Consider the following 16,751-nt stretch of genomic DNA (forward strand, 5'->3'; position numbering starts at 1 on the left):
AGATACGGCTTAACGCACCCAGGATGAAAGTCTCTTGCGCATTCATTACACGAGGAAGACTGACCGGCTATCGGTTTGGTGCACTTGGAGCACACACGTTCGCGCTGCATGAGCACCACTTAGTGGACACTGTCGCTATTAACCAGTAAACAATCGCCGGGAGCGCTAGGATCGTAACAGTGTTACTCGACGCAATATCCCCAGAAAATCACCACCGATATCACGCACGACCAATCAGACAAGGCTAGGCAGTTCATGCAGATCGCCACAGGCGCCACCAGATACCAGCTCTCGCCGGTGATCAACAGGCAGGCGCATGCGCAGCAAGACACCTCATGCAAGCAATTCGGAGAAATCGACAATGATTCCAAGAAAGAGGTTATGATGAGTGATGATGCTTGTCGCGAAAATGCTCGGATTTGGGTGGCAATCTCCGAGGAAAAGAATAAGGCACGTGACAAGCAACAAAAAACCTGCTTAGATCTGCAACAAAAAGGCCCGAAGGCAGCTCACGGCAGAAAATAGATCAACTCGAAGCAGGAGCAAGAACACAGCGTGATATAATTACTACTTACGAGAGAGAGAGAGGGAGAGAGGGAGAGAAAGAGAGAGGGAGAGAGAGAGAGAGAGAGGGAGAGAGAGAGAGAGAGGGAGAGAGAGAGAGAGAGAGGAGAGAGAGAGAGAGAGAGAGAGAGAGAGAGAGAGAGAGAGAGAGAGAGAGAGAGAGAGAGAGAGAGAGAGAGAGAGAGAGAGAGAGAGAGAGAGAGAGAGAGAGAGAGAGAGAGAGAGAGAGAGAGAGAGAGAGAGAGAGAGAGAGAGAGAGAGAGAGAGAGAGAGAGACTATTTGCGTGTCTTATTACATATGTCCTCCGGGGCGAAGCCCGGGTAATCAGCTAGTTTGTTCATATAAATAAAACTACTTTTTTAATGATAATTAGTGTAGTGCATATTTATTGAAAATAAATACATATTGCCTGAAATGAAAACAAAATATCAATAACAACTTTAAATAAATGTTAGAATTAATATTACAGTAATCTTAATATAATATTGTAATAAAGTTTATAGTACGTTTAAATTTTTATCTCAAAAACATTATAGGAATGATAGAAAAACCTCAGCGCAAAGTTATTTGCAACGTTATGGCACTCCCATTTCAACATTACTGAAATTTCGGAATCGTGGTCAAAGTACCTATGTTCATAATGATGTTCTATACAACATTAAGAACTACATATTTAACAACATTACAAGTTCTAGAATATCGTTGCAATAACATTGTAATAATGATTTTTTGCTTGTATTTGGGTTGTATTTGGGTCGAATCTAGGGTATAGGTCGCAGCCTAAATGTACAGTGTAAACTAAGCCATTTTTAAATTAAAAGAATATACAAATGTCGGATTATCCGATAGATGGCATCCGATAGGATCCGTTTCTCGTAAGAAAAATACGATGAACAACCCAGTAAGCAAGGAACATTAAATTAACGTTTAGAAATATTGACTTTATGTGTATTTTTTAAACGTTTTTTAATAATATTATATACATATTTGAAAAATATTATTTCGTAATATAATTTTTCTGAATGTTGTTAAAATATTTTAAAAACATTAAAGGAAATATTTTTCAAATGTTACTCTGACATTTATTTGAGGTCAATGCAATAGTTCAAAATTCCTTGTAATTTGGATCTAGAAATAACGTTGATAATACATTAATTTTCTGTTGTTATAATGTTATTTTTTTATATTGTGCGCAACGCTTATCGCGATAGCCATCTATATTATCCTACATGCACTGTTAAAAAATCTGTATTAAAAATAATATAAAAATGTAAGAAGTTTTTATGCAGATACCGTATATGAAATTTCAAATATGAAGTTAAAAATTAAAGGAGTGGTATTTCAAAAATAAAAGTAACGAGTAGTAATATTACTATGCGCATCTGTTTGAAAAATCAGATACTTGTAAAGAAATTTTGATCTGTAAGTATATTTAAATCATGTTTGTTCCGTAATTTTCTCGCGATCGCGGATCAATACCGTACCGGTAACGCCATCCGTCAGTCGCCCTCCGAACGAAGGGATTTCGCGCCGCTCCCCCCGTCAACCCTTACCGCGAAGTCTCTCGCAACGCGTATCGATCCTGTCATGCCGTGATCGCATGATCCCGGAAACGCAGGTGATTGGTCGATACGCGTCGCGCAAAGGAAAGCTCCCGAAACACGAGAGTTCGCGGTCAGTAGCCAAAAGTACTCCGGTTCACGAGGTCGTATACCGTCGTGCTTCCGTTAACGTTTACTCCGGTTCACGCGGTCTCAAATATACCGTCGTGCATCCGAGGTTACTGCTCTGTCAGAGCACCGCTAATTATCGCGCCGTTCGTGCGTGCTGCAATTCGCTCTCGTCTCCACGAGCAGTGAACATTCGCGTATAAGTCACCCTGCGTGCCTCGCCATTGTGCGCTCGATCATCGTGATCGAGTCGACTATTTGTGAACATTCTCGCGTCTTGTGTTACGAACAAGTGCGACTGCTGTATAACGCCTCAAGTGCGTTCATCACGTGCAAGCTACATTGCGCGTCTTAATTGCCATCGCCTTCGCGCTCTACGAACACTTTCGTATCACGTGACCAGCGCTCATCGAATCACGTGCGCGCCGAGTGTCGTGCTCAAATGAGAGCGCGTCAACCATCACTTGTATTAACCTGACGATTAAACGATATTTGTGCATTCCTCCCAAATCAAGTGTCTCATTCTAACCGCACGTCGGATCCCTGTCGGGGTCGACCCGGCATCTTACGCCAATTGGCGAACCGGAGTTACGCCCGGAAAACATAAAATTCGCCAACATAAATTCTGGTCCTTCGAGCCGGATCGGCGTGCAACTGTGTCAATTAACAGACACCAGTCAAATCTATCTCGTACGAGATGGCCGAACATTTGGGAGGCCAGCTGCAACTCCAGCGACAAATCGAGCGCTATCTCGAAAACTTTAAGAAGGTTGGGAAAGCCAACCTGACACCTGCGAAAATCCGCTCGAGAATTGCGTTTCTCAAGGAAACGTGGCAGCAATTCGTGAACGGACACGCATCGGTGGCCAGGACCATTAACGAGGACGTTCAAGCATCGCTAGCGTACTTCAAGGACAACCACTATGAAACAGAGAACAACGCCTGCCAGGCAGCCTTGGACTACATGTCGGAGAGCCTGGAGGAGTTGGAGCCAGTCGTGAGTCCCAACCAGTCATTTGCCGCATCGACGATGCGCACGGATCAGTCCGCGTTTTCTCTTTCGCACCTGCCGCGTATAAGTCTTCCTAAATTCTCGGGGGAGTTTCGCGAGTGGGAAGCGTTTCGAGATCAATTTACAGCCTTAATCATTGATAATCGCGAATTGTTAGACGTTAATCGCTTGCAATATCTGCACTCTTGCGTGAAGGGTGAAGCCAGCGATGCCATACGCAATCTGGCATTAACTGACGCGAATTTTAAGATAGCTTGGAGTTTGCTAATAACGCGGTATGAAAATCGCCGTCGTTTAGTACATGATCACATCTACGCTCTGCACACGCTTCCCCAAGCGACTTCTGATTCCGCAGTGGCTCTCACCGCGTTGCGCAATAAAGCGAACATAGCAATACAGTCATTAAAAAACCTCGGTCGATCTGTTGATGCATGGGACGACATTTTGGTTTATTTGCTCGTTCAAAGGCTGGATAAATTCACACGAAAGGCCTGGGAATTGCAACTTGGCGATACGTCAGAGTATCCAACATACGATCGACTTGATAAATTTCTTCTATCACGAATACGTGCGCTCGAGAATGTTCTCCCGGCTTCGTCTCAAGTCAAGGGCAATAAACAAAATTCCTCTATTCAGAGTCACGCAGCGAACGCAAGTTCGACCAAATGTCCCATGTGTCAAAAGACGCACTTCTTGTCCGCGTGTCCGGACTTTCACAATAAAAGCGTCGCTCAACGGCGTGATCTCGCGAAGAAATATCATTGTTGCTACAATTGCTTGAGTACACGGCACACTCGCGATGCGTGTTCGAGCAAGAACACATGCCGTCAATGTCAGCAGAAGCACCATACGTTGCTTCACACGACCGATGTAAATAATAATAGTTCGACAAGTGAGGGCTCACCTTCATCTACGGAAACGAAAACAGACTCAACTGACGAAGTAACTTCGCATCTATTGTCTCACACTAGCTTTTCAAAATCAAATATTTTGTTAGCTACCGCCTGGATTAAGGTGAGCGGGCTCAACGGTCGACATAGTATAGTCCGCGCGTTATTGGATCAAGGTTCGGTCACTACTTTGATCACCGAACGTTTAGCTCAGCGACTGCGTCTCCCGCGTACACGCGTCTCCGTATCTATCACTGGGATCGGCGAGACCGCTGCCACCGCACGCAGCGCAGCTAAAGTTCATGTGTCAGCGCGTGACGGCACGGGCCCGGCGCCCTCCGTTTCCGCTCTTGTTCTCAAGTCGCTCACGACTTACATTCCGCAACGCGTTCCGGATATAACGCAACTGTCGTACATTCGCGAACTTACGCTAGCTGATAACGATCCGACTAGCGCGGCGCCGATTGACGTCATTATCGGTGCTGATTTGTATGGCGCGATTTTACTGCCGGAGGTCCGTAATCGCGCCCCTCATGAGCCCGTCGCTCAAAAATCGATTTTTGGATGGTTCCTGTCTGGACCAATGCCTATGCCGTCGCAGTCACGGCCGATTCGCATTCAAACGCACCACTGCACGGTGTTGTCGGAAATCTCCGATCAGCTGAAACGGTTCTGGGAGGTCGAAGAACTTCCTCAGCAAACTCATCTCTCACCGGAAGAGAGTTAATGCGAAGAACACTTCGTGTCTACACATTCTCGTGCCCCCAACGGGCAATATATAGTGCGGCTGCCGTTCAAATCGGGGCCCCCTATTGACATTGGCGACTCTAAAAAGTCTGCAATCGCGTTGTATTCGCGTCTCGAGTCACGGTTAAGGTCGAATCCCGACCTTGCGAAGGAATACCACGACTTCTTGGCGGAATATGAACGTCTTGGCCACATGACCAAGGCACCTCTCGATGACCCCCCTGATGGTCAAGTAGTGTATATACCGCATCATGCAGTTGTCCGCGAGCATAGCGCAACAACTCGTTTGCGCGTTGTCTTCAACGCCTCTCAACCGACCTCCAATGGTCTCTCGTTGAACGACCATCTAATGATCGGCCGTAAATTACAACCCGAATTATCTTTCATTCTCTTGCGATGGCGTCAATTTCGGTTCGTCTTCACCGCCGACATCGCCAAAATGTATCGCCAGATTCTTGTCCACAAAAGCGATGTAAATTATCAAAGGATCTTATGGCGACCCACGCCAAACGGGCCCTTAATAGCATACTTATTGCTTACCGTCACTTACGGTAATGCAAACGCGCCAAACGTCGCTCTTTGCGTGGTCGAGCAAGTTGCCGAAGACGAAGGCGCTGATTTCCCTTTGGCAGTTCCGGTATTACGGCTTCACACGTACGTCGACGACGCTGTGTTTGGCGCCGATGACATACCGCTCGCGCTTCAGACGCGAGATCAACTGATTTCTCTCTTAAAACGAGCAGGATTTCACCTCCGAAAATGGGCGAGTAACAATCCCGTATTGCTCGAAGGCATCGATCCGCAGGATCATGGCCTTGCTTCCGCAAAAACGCTCGAATCTGACGAGCGTCTCAAGATACTGGGTATCAAGTGGCATCCTCACACGGACGTCTTTCAATTTGACGTCACGCTTGCAGAGTCGGCTCCCGACACGAAGCGCTCAATTCTTTCGACAATCGCTCGAATTTTTGATCCTCTCGGGTGGATGGCCCCAGTGGTCATCACCGCAAAAATCATGATGCAGCAGCTCTGGCTTCTTCGCTGTAAATGGGACGATGTAATCCCTGATGATCTTCTCCGTAAGTGGAGAGATTACTATTCTCGATTACCTATACTGCGACAAATCGTCATTCCGCGTTGGACCGGTTACGGTTTCGATACACTCACCGCGGAGGTTCATGGGTTTGCCGACGCCTCCGCCTCCGCATACGGAGCGGTTGTTTATTTAAAAGTTACGCATCTTGACGGAACAGTCGAAATTACGCTACTTCTATCGAAGTCGAAAGTAGCTCCGCTCAAGCCCATGAGTATTCCTCGTTTAGAGTTGCTCGCCGCCGTTCTGCTCGCGCGGTCTATCGCCGCCGTGCGATCCGCGCTCACGATTGCTATTCAGATCTACCATTGTTGGACAGATTCAAAGGTCACTAAAGCTTGGCTCTCGCAACCACCCTCACGTTGGAAAATGTTCGTCGCGAATCGGGTGCATGAGGTTCAGACCCTCTTGCCAAACGTCGAATGGCATCACGTGCCATCACAGCAAAACCCTGCCGATCTCGTTTCGCGGGGCGTCAAACCTGAAAATCTGATTCAGCAATCTCTATGGTGGACAGGGCCTGACTGGCTCAAATTATCGTCAGATCAATGGCCCTCCGAGCCTCAATCAAATTTGCAAGAATCGCTACCGGAAGAGCGAGCGCACGTTTCCGTGCACCTTGTGCACCCTTGCCAACGATGGGAGCTCGGAGAAAAATTCTCCTCGTGGAACAAGCTGGTGCGCGTCACCGCTTATGTAATGCGATTCGCTCGCCGCGCTCGCGCAATGAGTTGCTTAAATTCCGTCAATGCGACCGCAAACCCCGCGTCGATATTACTTCTTCCGGAAGAAATTAATCTCGCGCGCGAATTCTGGCTCAAGAAAGTGCAACAAATGTTATTCCCCGTGGAGTACGCTCAATTAGAGTCATTAAATCGAATTTCGAACAGCAGTAAACTGCTACCGTTAAACCCGTTTCTCGATAAAAACGGACTTATTCGCGTCGGAGGCCGACTCCGCAATTCTGCGTTTCCGGACGACAAGAAACACCCGGTCGTGCTCGCTGCACACCCGTTAGTTGCCGCGTTAATACGCGAAACTCATATCCGTGCCCTCCACGCTGGGCCGCAATTCACGTTGCACCTGCTTCGTGAACACTACTGGATCTTGCGCGCGCGTCAAACGATACGAGCTGTTCTCCATAAATGTGTCAGATGCGCTCGTGAAAGCGCCAAAGCCGCGCACGAGTTAATGGGCGACCTGCCCTCGTGTCGCGTCACGTCGACGCCTCGCGCGTTCCTACACTGCGGGATAGATTATGCCGGACCAATACAGGTCAGATCTACTCCCGGTCGAGGACACACATCAAGAAAGGCGTACATCGCGGTGTTCGTCTGCATGACCGTCAAAGCTACTCATCTGGAGTTGGTTGGCGATTGTACGACTCCCGCGTTTATCGCTGCATTCGATCGATTTTGTGCACGTCGCGGCGTTCCCAGTGATATGTATTCGGACAACGCTACGACTTTCCACGGCGCTCAACGCGAAATCTCCGTCACATGGAGTGAGGCCACTCGCGATTCGAATTTTCAAAGTAGCCTAGCAATCCAAGGCGTTCGGTGGAACTTCATTCCTCCGTCCGCGCCGCATTTCGGCGGTCTTTGGGAAGCGTGCGTCCGCAGCGTCAAGTTTCACATGAAACGCGTCATCGGGGCGCACACGCTGACATTCGAGGAGCTAAGCACGCTCCTATGTAAAATCAAAGCGTGTTTGAACTCGCGACCGATTGCTCCCGGTTCAGACAATTTCGATGATTATAATTCAGTGACACCGAGTCATTTCTTGATAGGATCGGCGCTGACAAGCGCTCCCACCCCCTCGTTGCTTGAGGAAAAGGAAACGCGTCTCACTCGGTGGCAGCTAATTACACAGATGCGCGACAGCTTTTGGAAGCTTTGGTCAAATGACTATCTGCATACATTGCAGCAACGCCCCAAGTGGCGTCAAATTCAGAATCTAGCTCGAGTCGGACGCTTAGTACTTCTGCGAAATCCTCTCGCTCCTCCCAGCAGATGGGAATTGGGAAGAATCGTCGAGTGTCACCCCGGCGACGACGGACTCACGCGAGTCGTCTCGGTTAAAACAGCGCGATCCACGTACAAACGTGCCGTGGTCAAGCTATCATTTTTGCCGGTCGATATAAACACTCCGGAGTGACATTCTACGATGCCTATACGACAATAAAACTTTGTAAATACTTATAAATATTCCTATGTATCATGTCTTATGTAAATTGATCATTCTAGTTTAAGTTGTTTCAGCACTCGCAGTGCTCCGCATGGCAAGCGGCTCGAGATCAACAATTCGTCACGGCGGGCGGCATTGAATTGTTGCGAATTGTTATTCGCGGCGGGCGGTTATGTTCCGTAATTTTTTCGCGATCGCGGATCAATACCGTACCGGTAACGCCATCCGTCAGTCGCCCTCCGAACGAAGGGATTTCGCGCCGCTCCCCCCGTCAACCCTTACCGCGAAGTCTCTCGCGACGCGTATCGATCCTGTCATGCCGTGATCGCATGATCTCGGAAACGCAGGTGATTGGTCGATACGCGTCGCGCAAAGGAAAGCTCCCGAAACACGAGAGTTCGCGGTCAGTAGCCAAAAGTACTCCGGTTCACGAGGTCGTATACCGTCGTGCTTCCGTTAACGTTTACTCCGGTTCACGCGGTCTCAAATATACCGTCGTGCATCCGAGGTTACTGCTCTGTCAGAGCACCGCTAATTATCGCGCCGTTCGTGCGTGCTGCAATTCGCTCTCGTCTCCACGAGCAGTGAACATTCGCGTATAAGTCACCCTGCGTGCCTCGCCATTGTGCGCTCGATCATCGTGATCGAGTCGACTATTTGTGAACATTCTCGCGTCTTGTGTTACGAACAAGTGCGACTGCTGTATAACGCCTCAAGTGCGTTCATCACGTGCAAGCTACATTGCGCGTCTTAATTGCCATCGCCTCCGCGCTCTACGAACACTTTCGTATCACGTGACCAGCGCTCATCGAATCACGTGCGCGCCGAGTGTCGTGCTCAAATGAGAGCGCGTCAACCATCACTTGTATTAACCTGACGATTAAACGATATTTGTGCATTCCTCCCAAATCAAGTGTCTCATTCTAACCGCACGTCGGATCCCTGTCGGGGTCGACCCGGCATCTTACGCCAATTGGCGGACCGGAGTTACGCCCGGAAAACATAAAATTCGCCAACAATGTTCATGAAAATTAGAAAACCTGCTTCTTAAATTAAATATGCTTAAAGATCAAAATTCCTTTACAGATATATGAATTTTCAAATAGTTGAGCATAGTAATATTACTGCTCGATATTTTTATTTTTGAAATACCACTCCTTTAATTTTCAACTTTGTATTTAAAATTTTATGTACGGTGCCTGCATAAAAACTTCCTATATTTTTATATTATTTTTAATACAGATTTTTTTAACAGTGTGAAGTTTTAGTATGATGAAGTTCAGACTGTCCTGATCAAAAGTCTCAAAGTGTTGAAATCGACGATGATTTTTCTTTCATTCATGAACCTTCATTGTCGATTCCAACAGTTTGAGACCACTCGAAAACTGGACATTTTTTGAACTTGCAGCCATTGAGACTTTTGATCAGGACAATCTGAACTTCATCATACTAAAACTTGACTGGGCCAATTTGACTGGGGCTACTTTTCTATTAGTTTTGTGCGGGGTCCTTTTTACGACCTACGATCTATGGCTCTCCACTTTTTTCTTATTGTAATGCAAAAATTGGATTTTATGGTGTTACGCTCAGATACGAGCTGGAGAAGTAGTCACGAGTCGTCCTCTTGACGACGAGTTAGTTGAATAACAACGCTATGGTGATTGAAAGCGGAGACTTTGAACCGAACGGACGTGTTGAACGGACCGATCTCTACTTTTACTTAATAAAGTAGTATTCTTCGCTAATTAACCTTTATTTTCACGAGTTTAGAAGTGCGCGAATGCGAGTGGCAATGTGTGGAGCGCGATTTGAATGAGTTCCGGGCGAAACAATACGATGCGTGAATGCGAATACACTTGTGTCGAGTGCTTTTTATTTACAGCATATTTATATAAGTAACTATTTAGACAATAAATATTGAGATATTTTACTACTATTGCATATTTATTGAAAACATGTTGCCTGTAATAGAAATAAAACATCAATAAGAACTTTAAATAAATGTTAAAATTAATATTACGGTAATCTTAATATAATATTGTAATAAAATTGATAGTTTAAATTTTTATCTCAAAAACATTACAGGAATGATAGAAAAACCTTAGCGCAATGTTATTTGCAACGTTATGGCACTCCTATTTCAACATTACTGAAATTTCGTAATCGTGGTCAAAGTATGTTCATAATGATGTTCTATACAACATTAAGAACTGCATATTTAACAACATTACAAGTTCTGAAATATCGTTGCAATAACATTGTATTAATGATTTTTTGCTTACTGGGAATGATATAAGCCAGTAAACAAAAAATCATTATTACAATTGTTTCGAAACGGCAGGGAATTTGTGGAGGGAAGTAAAGCATGAATCTTATGTATTGTATAATTGTAATGTGAATCGAGCTTTATTGCATCTTCAGGTACATTGTAGTATTGTCTTTAGGTTTATATTATGCCTGTGCTCACAGGCACAGGACTTTTCAAAAGATACTAGAACAAAAGTTTTAACTTGGCTGCTTGTCTAGCATTAAGAGGCCGACCAGGAAGGTCTTCGTCGTAATAGACCTCCTGATTATTATTGGGATCGGTCTTTGACTCTTTTCCCGGAGTTTTAGGGGCCCGATCGAGGGGTAACTCCGGGATCACTGGGGAGGACAGGGCCGGCTTGGTGGTCTTCTGGTCCTTGCTCCTCTTCTTCCTTTTCGGCTCGGTCTGAGTGCCGATGGTTCTCCACGCCCCTGGTGGTAGTGGCCTTAGTGCCCGAGGGTCACCCAGAGCTAGGCTCAGCCCTGGTGGACGGGTGAGTCTCTGGTGTGACTCGGGCAGGCTCACTAGTGTGAGCTGCCACCTTACTTTAGGTGGAGGCGCCGGTTGCCTGGCCACCTGTGGTCTTCTGGAAAGGGAGAGCCTCCTGGCTCGCCTCCTCTGTCGTGGTCGTCGTCTCCCTTCTCTGATGCCTCGTGTAGAGTGACCCTTTGCCTCGACCACCACGGAGCGAATTTGAGACGCTCGACGGGTGGGAGGGGCGGACTCTACCGGGTGTATTAGTTGCCGCAAGTCAACTCTCTTCCCTCGCTCCGAGGAGCTGTGGTACTCCGCTTGCTCCAGGATGGAGCGAGATTTACGTTAATTTCTTTCGATCGCTGTTTTCTCGACACCCGGCTTGTGTAATGTCACGGGGGAGTATTCACTGCGAGAGAGAATTAGTTTCCTTATGGGCAGGCTTGCCCTTATATTCCCTTAGTGTTGATATTTTGAACTCGCGAAACACAGCCGCCCTGCGGCGACATACATTACTCGCGCTCGCGGTGGGCGAGGTGGCGCATAACGGGCTGCCGCGCTCGCAGGCGTGCCGTTCGGGCCACTGATCCGAACAACAATGTTATTGCAACGATATTTCAGAACTTGTAATGTCGTTAAATATGCATTTCTTAATGTTGTATAGAACATCATTATGAACATACTTTGACCACGATTACGAAATTTCAGTAATGTTGAAATAGGAGTGCCATAACGTTGCAAATAACATTGCGCTAAGGTTTTTCTATCATTCCTGTAATGTTTTTGAGATAAAAATTTAAACGTACTATCAACTTTATTACAATATTATATTAAGATTACCGTAATATTAATTCTAACATTTATTTAAAGTTGTTATTGATATTTTGTTTTCATTTCAGGCAATATATATTTATTTTCAATAAATATGCACTACACTAATTATCATAAAAAAGTAGTTTTATTTATATGAACAGATATATATACAAATACATATATAGGTTTTATTATGAGTTTTATTTCGTGTGCCAATTATCTCTGCGAATTATCTCTGCCAATTATCTAAGAAAATATTGATCCTAGGAAGGGAAGTTTTTTAAGTCAGCCTTTAGATAAGGGAAATTAAGGTGCCTTCTAACTCTTCTTTAGGCAATGCGATACAGGTGCTCTAGTTCAATATAACTCTTTTACTATTTTTCTTCAAACTCTTATTCTTTCCTTTTAAACAGATTATTAATCTTTCCGGATCTTTACCAAACAGTTGCTGGAAAATAAGAATTTCTCATTATATTTCAGAAATATTAGTAACATCTTTAGTGATTCATTCTGTGTATCAAAATACATTATGTTACTTTTTTACCTTTTAAGATTTTTTTCTTTGTTTACGGGTGTTTGCAAATCTAAGCCATTCCATTATAGTGTTCCAAGTCTTTCTCTGTATTACAAGGGATTGTTGTCTAAAAGCCTCTAAAACAAAAAGAATTTAATATAGTTTAGATAAGAGAAAGGTTATAATTTAATATATACATAATTTAATAATAATAATAAGCAGCTTTACTTACGACTTGCGTAAAAGCTTTTTGGTCATCTTTTAGCATTTTCTCAAAAGTAAGAAAACTGTCAACCCAGACAGCACAGGATATCCTATGGATGTCCGTTTTATGTCCATTTCTTGTCGGGATGTCCATGGACCTTATAAAGATATCCATAGGATATACATGTGTGGACACTGTAGGAATATCCCAAAATGGACAAGTTTGTATATCCATATACTGTCCTTCTATGCCAACGCCATCTGCATGTAATTCCGATCCTGATCTCTTTCTGTTTCCTTCTATGGCCGGGCAGGCCGGGATCTCATGTCCATCACGTCGAAAATTATACGTTATTTATATCAAAGGTAATCCTTTTTCTTCTTTTACATCTAAAAATCGTATTGTGTGCCATTGGCTTTATATCATTATAATGATATATAAAAGTTAGATCCTTTTAACCTATTAAAATTTATATATATGCAGTTTCCACAATCAATATCGAATAACCTCAATCATGGCATGAAACAATTAATTACTATCAAGAGACACGGCAGTGTCTCGTGCCAAGTACGCGCGGAGCGAGACGCACCGTGACTCATTTACGCGAACGCACGAGTTACGAGTACCCGAGATTTTGAGATCTCAATAACGAGTGAACGGATCAAGTTCTAAGTAGGCTTGATCGATAGCTTGGGGTCGATTTAGGGGGGGGGGGGGTACGTTCTTTTCATTTTTCCGCTACGTGCCCTACGAGCGGAGATATTGCGACGCAAAGTCTGAAATGTTAAATTTTACAATTAAGAAACGTCGTCGTCGTCGTCGTCGTCGTCGTCGGACAAAAATGGCGTCTGTACCTTTCCTATTTTTGACACGAGAGGGCAGTGATGCCCGTGCAGACTGCATGCACTGCAGTGCACTCGTGTACTGTCGCAGTGCGTGACAGTTTGTACTACGTGTACGTTCTGCGCTCAGTGCAGGTAGTGCGTTCATTTAGCCGGTTTAACGCGCTGTCATACTATTGTTTACGCGAGCGTTACTTCTGTAGTAACTTACGATAATTCCCTCGCGTAAACGGGGTTTTGTAATAACTTACGATAATTCATTCCGTGTAAACGAGTGAATTATCGTAAGTTACTACATACAGAAGTAACGCTTGCGTAAACGTAAGTCAGTTATAACCTAGAAAAGGATAAGTGTGTGATCGTGACCGTGACCGTGACGTGACCGTCGTCGCGTCGTGACAGATAGTGAAATATATATAATAAGTATTGACCGTAGAGAGCTAATGCCGAGGAGATATTTAAGAAGGAAGGTGTAGCCACAAAATCGTACACGTACGTATATGCTGTCTTGTAAAAGTTGTTAAACTGTTACTACGTTTACGCGAGCGTTACTTCTGTAATAACTTACGATAATTCACTCGTTTACGCGGAGTAAATTATCGTAAGTTACTACAAAATCCAGTTTACGCGAAGGAATTATCGTAAGTTACTACAGAAGTAACGCTCGCGTAAACGTAGTACGTGACTCTTTGTCGCATACGCGATTCAAGGTAATTGTTTTACATGTATTATCCTATAATATATAATATATCAAGAGACACGGTAGTGTCTTGCGCCAAGTACACGCGAAGCGAGACCGCACCGTGACTCTTTTATACGCGACTACTGCCAGTACTGAAAATCTATAGTACACGTGACGTAAACTATATCTTTTCAGTACTGGCAGTGAATATCGGAATGCAGCCGAACACCTACGCTGCTCACTGCGCGCGAACACTAAACATGACTGAACCGGCACAGTCTTGCATCATGCACGTAAAACAGTTGAGCGCGAGAGATTCTTAAAAAGAGCTAGACGGATTGGGTGCGTTATACAAACTGTTGGTGTGAGGATCATATATTCATTTGTCTCGCTTGCCGCTAATCTTTTCTGTGTACCATAGTCAAACTTTCTAACAAGTCTGATTGTGCTTAACATGGATAGGCGCCACAGAAAAACTGTCTTTCCACATTTTACTAACAGTCCAGATATAAATTCTGTCTCTGTCATTTAGATTGATTAAGTGTAAGACATATGCGATATCACAGATTGGCTAATCATTTATCTACCTCACTTAATTTTTTGCACCCAGAAAATTTTTACTGTACTTGCAAGACCATTTTTTTCAGTGTAAGTACATGTGACAGGAATTATAGTACTTTACGTTTACGTGAGTATTACTTCTGTAGTAACTTATACGATATTATCGTAGTTACTAAACTAAAAACTAAACTATCTTTATTGCTTATCCCCGCAGGGTTTGCAAGTCGTTTTTACAAGGAACGTTACCCAAACCTTTACACTACTACCCTTTCTCCTCTCACTTTAACCCTTTCTGGACCAACGGTTTAACGTCTCTTCCGAAAGACAGAGCCCAGTTTACCATCTAGGGATACTGTATCCATTTGGGATCTATCCGCCAGATGGGGGGGGGCAGCGTTTTGCTGAGAAAAATTCTCATCGGCCTAGCGGGATTCGAACCCGGTTCTCCGGATTACGAATCTGGCGCTCTACCCACTAGACCAGCCATCTCCCCTTATCGTAGTTACTATAAAATCTCTCGTTTACGCGAAGGAATTATCGTATCATAAGTTACTACAGAAGTAACGCTCGCGTAAACATAGGTTAGGTTACCGGTTTTTTACAAAATTTTATACATAAAACGCGAGATTCACTTATGTATGCAAGTTTAACGCTTATTGAGTTAATGTGTAATAATTTTCCTATTAATGTAAAAATAACACGATGTTATATGTGCGATTTATATATATATATATATATATATATATATATATATATATATATGTGATTTCTGCTCAGTGTTCTGAATGTCATCTAGTCATACATATCAGGAATTTTCGATGGGCTTCTTCAGAAGACAGGATACGAAGAAAATCCTAATGATGACGATATCACAAAGATGTTAAGGCTAGATGCCACGAAATGGGCATGTACCGTCGGTCACGCGGAATGCAAGAGAAAAGCCGCCGTTAAATTGAGCGAACATCTCACGAGTCCTGATACCCACAAGTAATTTCTTATGGAAGTCGTTTTTGTTCGACCCAACTGGCAAAAAAATTAATATATTTGAACTCACAACGTTTCGGCCATAATTTCGGCCCTTCTCAAGTGAGAAAATTAATCAAGCCGGACATCGTGCCTTAACTACGTCATGCATACGTAAAGCTAAAAAGTGAAAAAACTCACGATAGTCAATAAGATAAAATAATCGCTCAGAAGTCGTAAGATAAAAAGTTAGAATAAAAAATTGAATTAAATTAAAGTAAAAAATGTACAGAGTAAAATAAGCAGTTTACATATTCTGTGCGTCAAGACAATAAATAATAAGAACAGTACAGCGTGGAACAAGGAAACATCGCAATCCATATCTGCGAACACATCCGTACAGCGTGACAGTCAACATCATACTGAAATGACCGAGACAATAAGCGAGTAACTAGATGTGTTCACAAGTGGAAACGAGCAGGACAAAAGTGCAAAACTAAGTGACGCCAATTACCCGGTTGTAATTCGCGGGCAGATTTTCTGTGTCTTTTTGAAGATTGATTGCGCTGTCACATTTTTTAATAAAAAACATTTCTGAGATTTCTCGTTCCTTACGATCTTCTTATGATCCCGATTATCTCATAGGTTGTGTTTTTGTACGTGTATTTGATGCTTTGATATAGATGGAACGTGAAAAAGAGCAGGAAAAGGAAAGAGCGCTAGCGGCGAAGAAAAGATGCCGAAAAATCCCCGCAGTCAGAAAATGTGCAATCTGATGGCCCTGCGATTAAGAAGATTTAGAAAAATCCAGATGTAGAAATAAGTTTCTTGCCAGATAGGGAAAGGGAGGAGGAGGAAAATAAACTTAGGGAAGAATTAAGGCAAGAATGGGCTAGAAAGTACAACGCGTTGAAGGAAGAAGAAATTGAGATCACATTCAGTTATTGGGATGGATCTGGCCATCGTCGGAGTGTTATAATGAAGAAAGGTGAATGTCTCAGTGATTTAGATAATTTACTCCAGTGTCACTTTTGGAGTAACATTGGCGTGATATATAATGTTCTGCTGCATAAATTTAATTTTCACATACAGGTAATTCTATCTATCAGCTTCTTCAGAGATGTTTAGAAGTTCTGAGGCGTGAATTCAACGAGCTTAAAACAGTAATGACAGATCAGTTAATGTATGTCAAGGAGGATCTTATATTGTAACTAAGGTAAAGATA

At 43.9% G+C, this 16,751-nt stretch overlaps 2 protein-coding genes and 1 long non-coding RNA gene across 3 annotated transcripts; 2 read left to right on the forward strand and 1 right to left on the reverse strand.

The window, feature by feature from the left end:
* Window positions 1-2,932: 2,932 nt before the first annotated feature.
* LOC139785049 (uncharacterized) lies at window positions 2,933-4,864 on the forward strand. The gene has a single exon (XM_071724220.1). It carries the CDS (start codon window positions 2,933-2,935, stop codon window positions 4,862-4,864), a length of 1,932 nt encoding a protein of 643 aa, XP_071580321.1.
* Window positions 4,865-5,077: 213 nt separating this feature from the next.
* LOC139785050 (uncharacterized) lies at window positions 5,078-8,134 on the forward strand. Its single transcript, XM_071724221.1, has one exon. The coding sequence runs from the start codon at window positions 5,078-5,080 to the stop codon at window positions 8,132-8,134; it is 3,057 nt and encodes a 1,018-aa protein (XP_071580322.1).
* Window positions 8,135-11,879: 3,745 nt separating this feature from the next.
* Window positions 11,880-13,937, reverse strand: LOC139785056 (uncharacterized). Its single transcript, XR_011721789.1, has 3 exons — window positions 12,506-13,937; window positions 12,304-12,410; window positions 11,880-12,207 (listed from the first exon to the last, which is right to left on the reverse strand). It is a non-coding gene; the product is annotated as an uncharacterized lncRNA (long non-coding RNA).
* Between the last annotated feature and the right edge of the window lie 2,814 nt (window positions 13,938-16,751).

This window comes from Temnothorax nylanderi, unplaced genomic scaffold, assembly GCF_030848795.1.
Source record: "Temnothorax nylanderi isolate EJ_2023f unplaced genomic scaffold, tnyl_v1.0 TNYL_tig0729_pilon, whole genome shotgun sequence".
In the NCBI taxonomy this organism is placed as follows: Eukaryota; Metazoa; Arthropoda; class Insecta; order Hymenoptera; family Formicidae; genus Temnothorax; species Temnothorax nylanderi.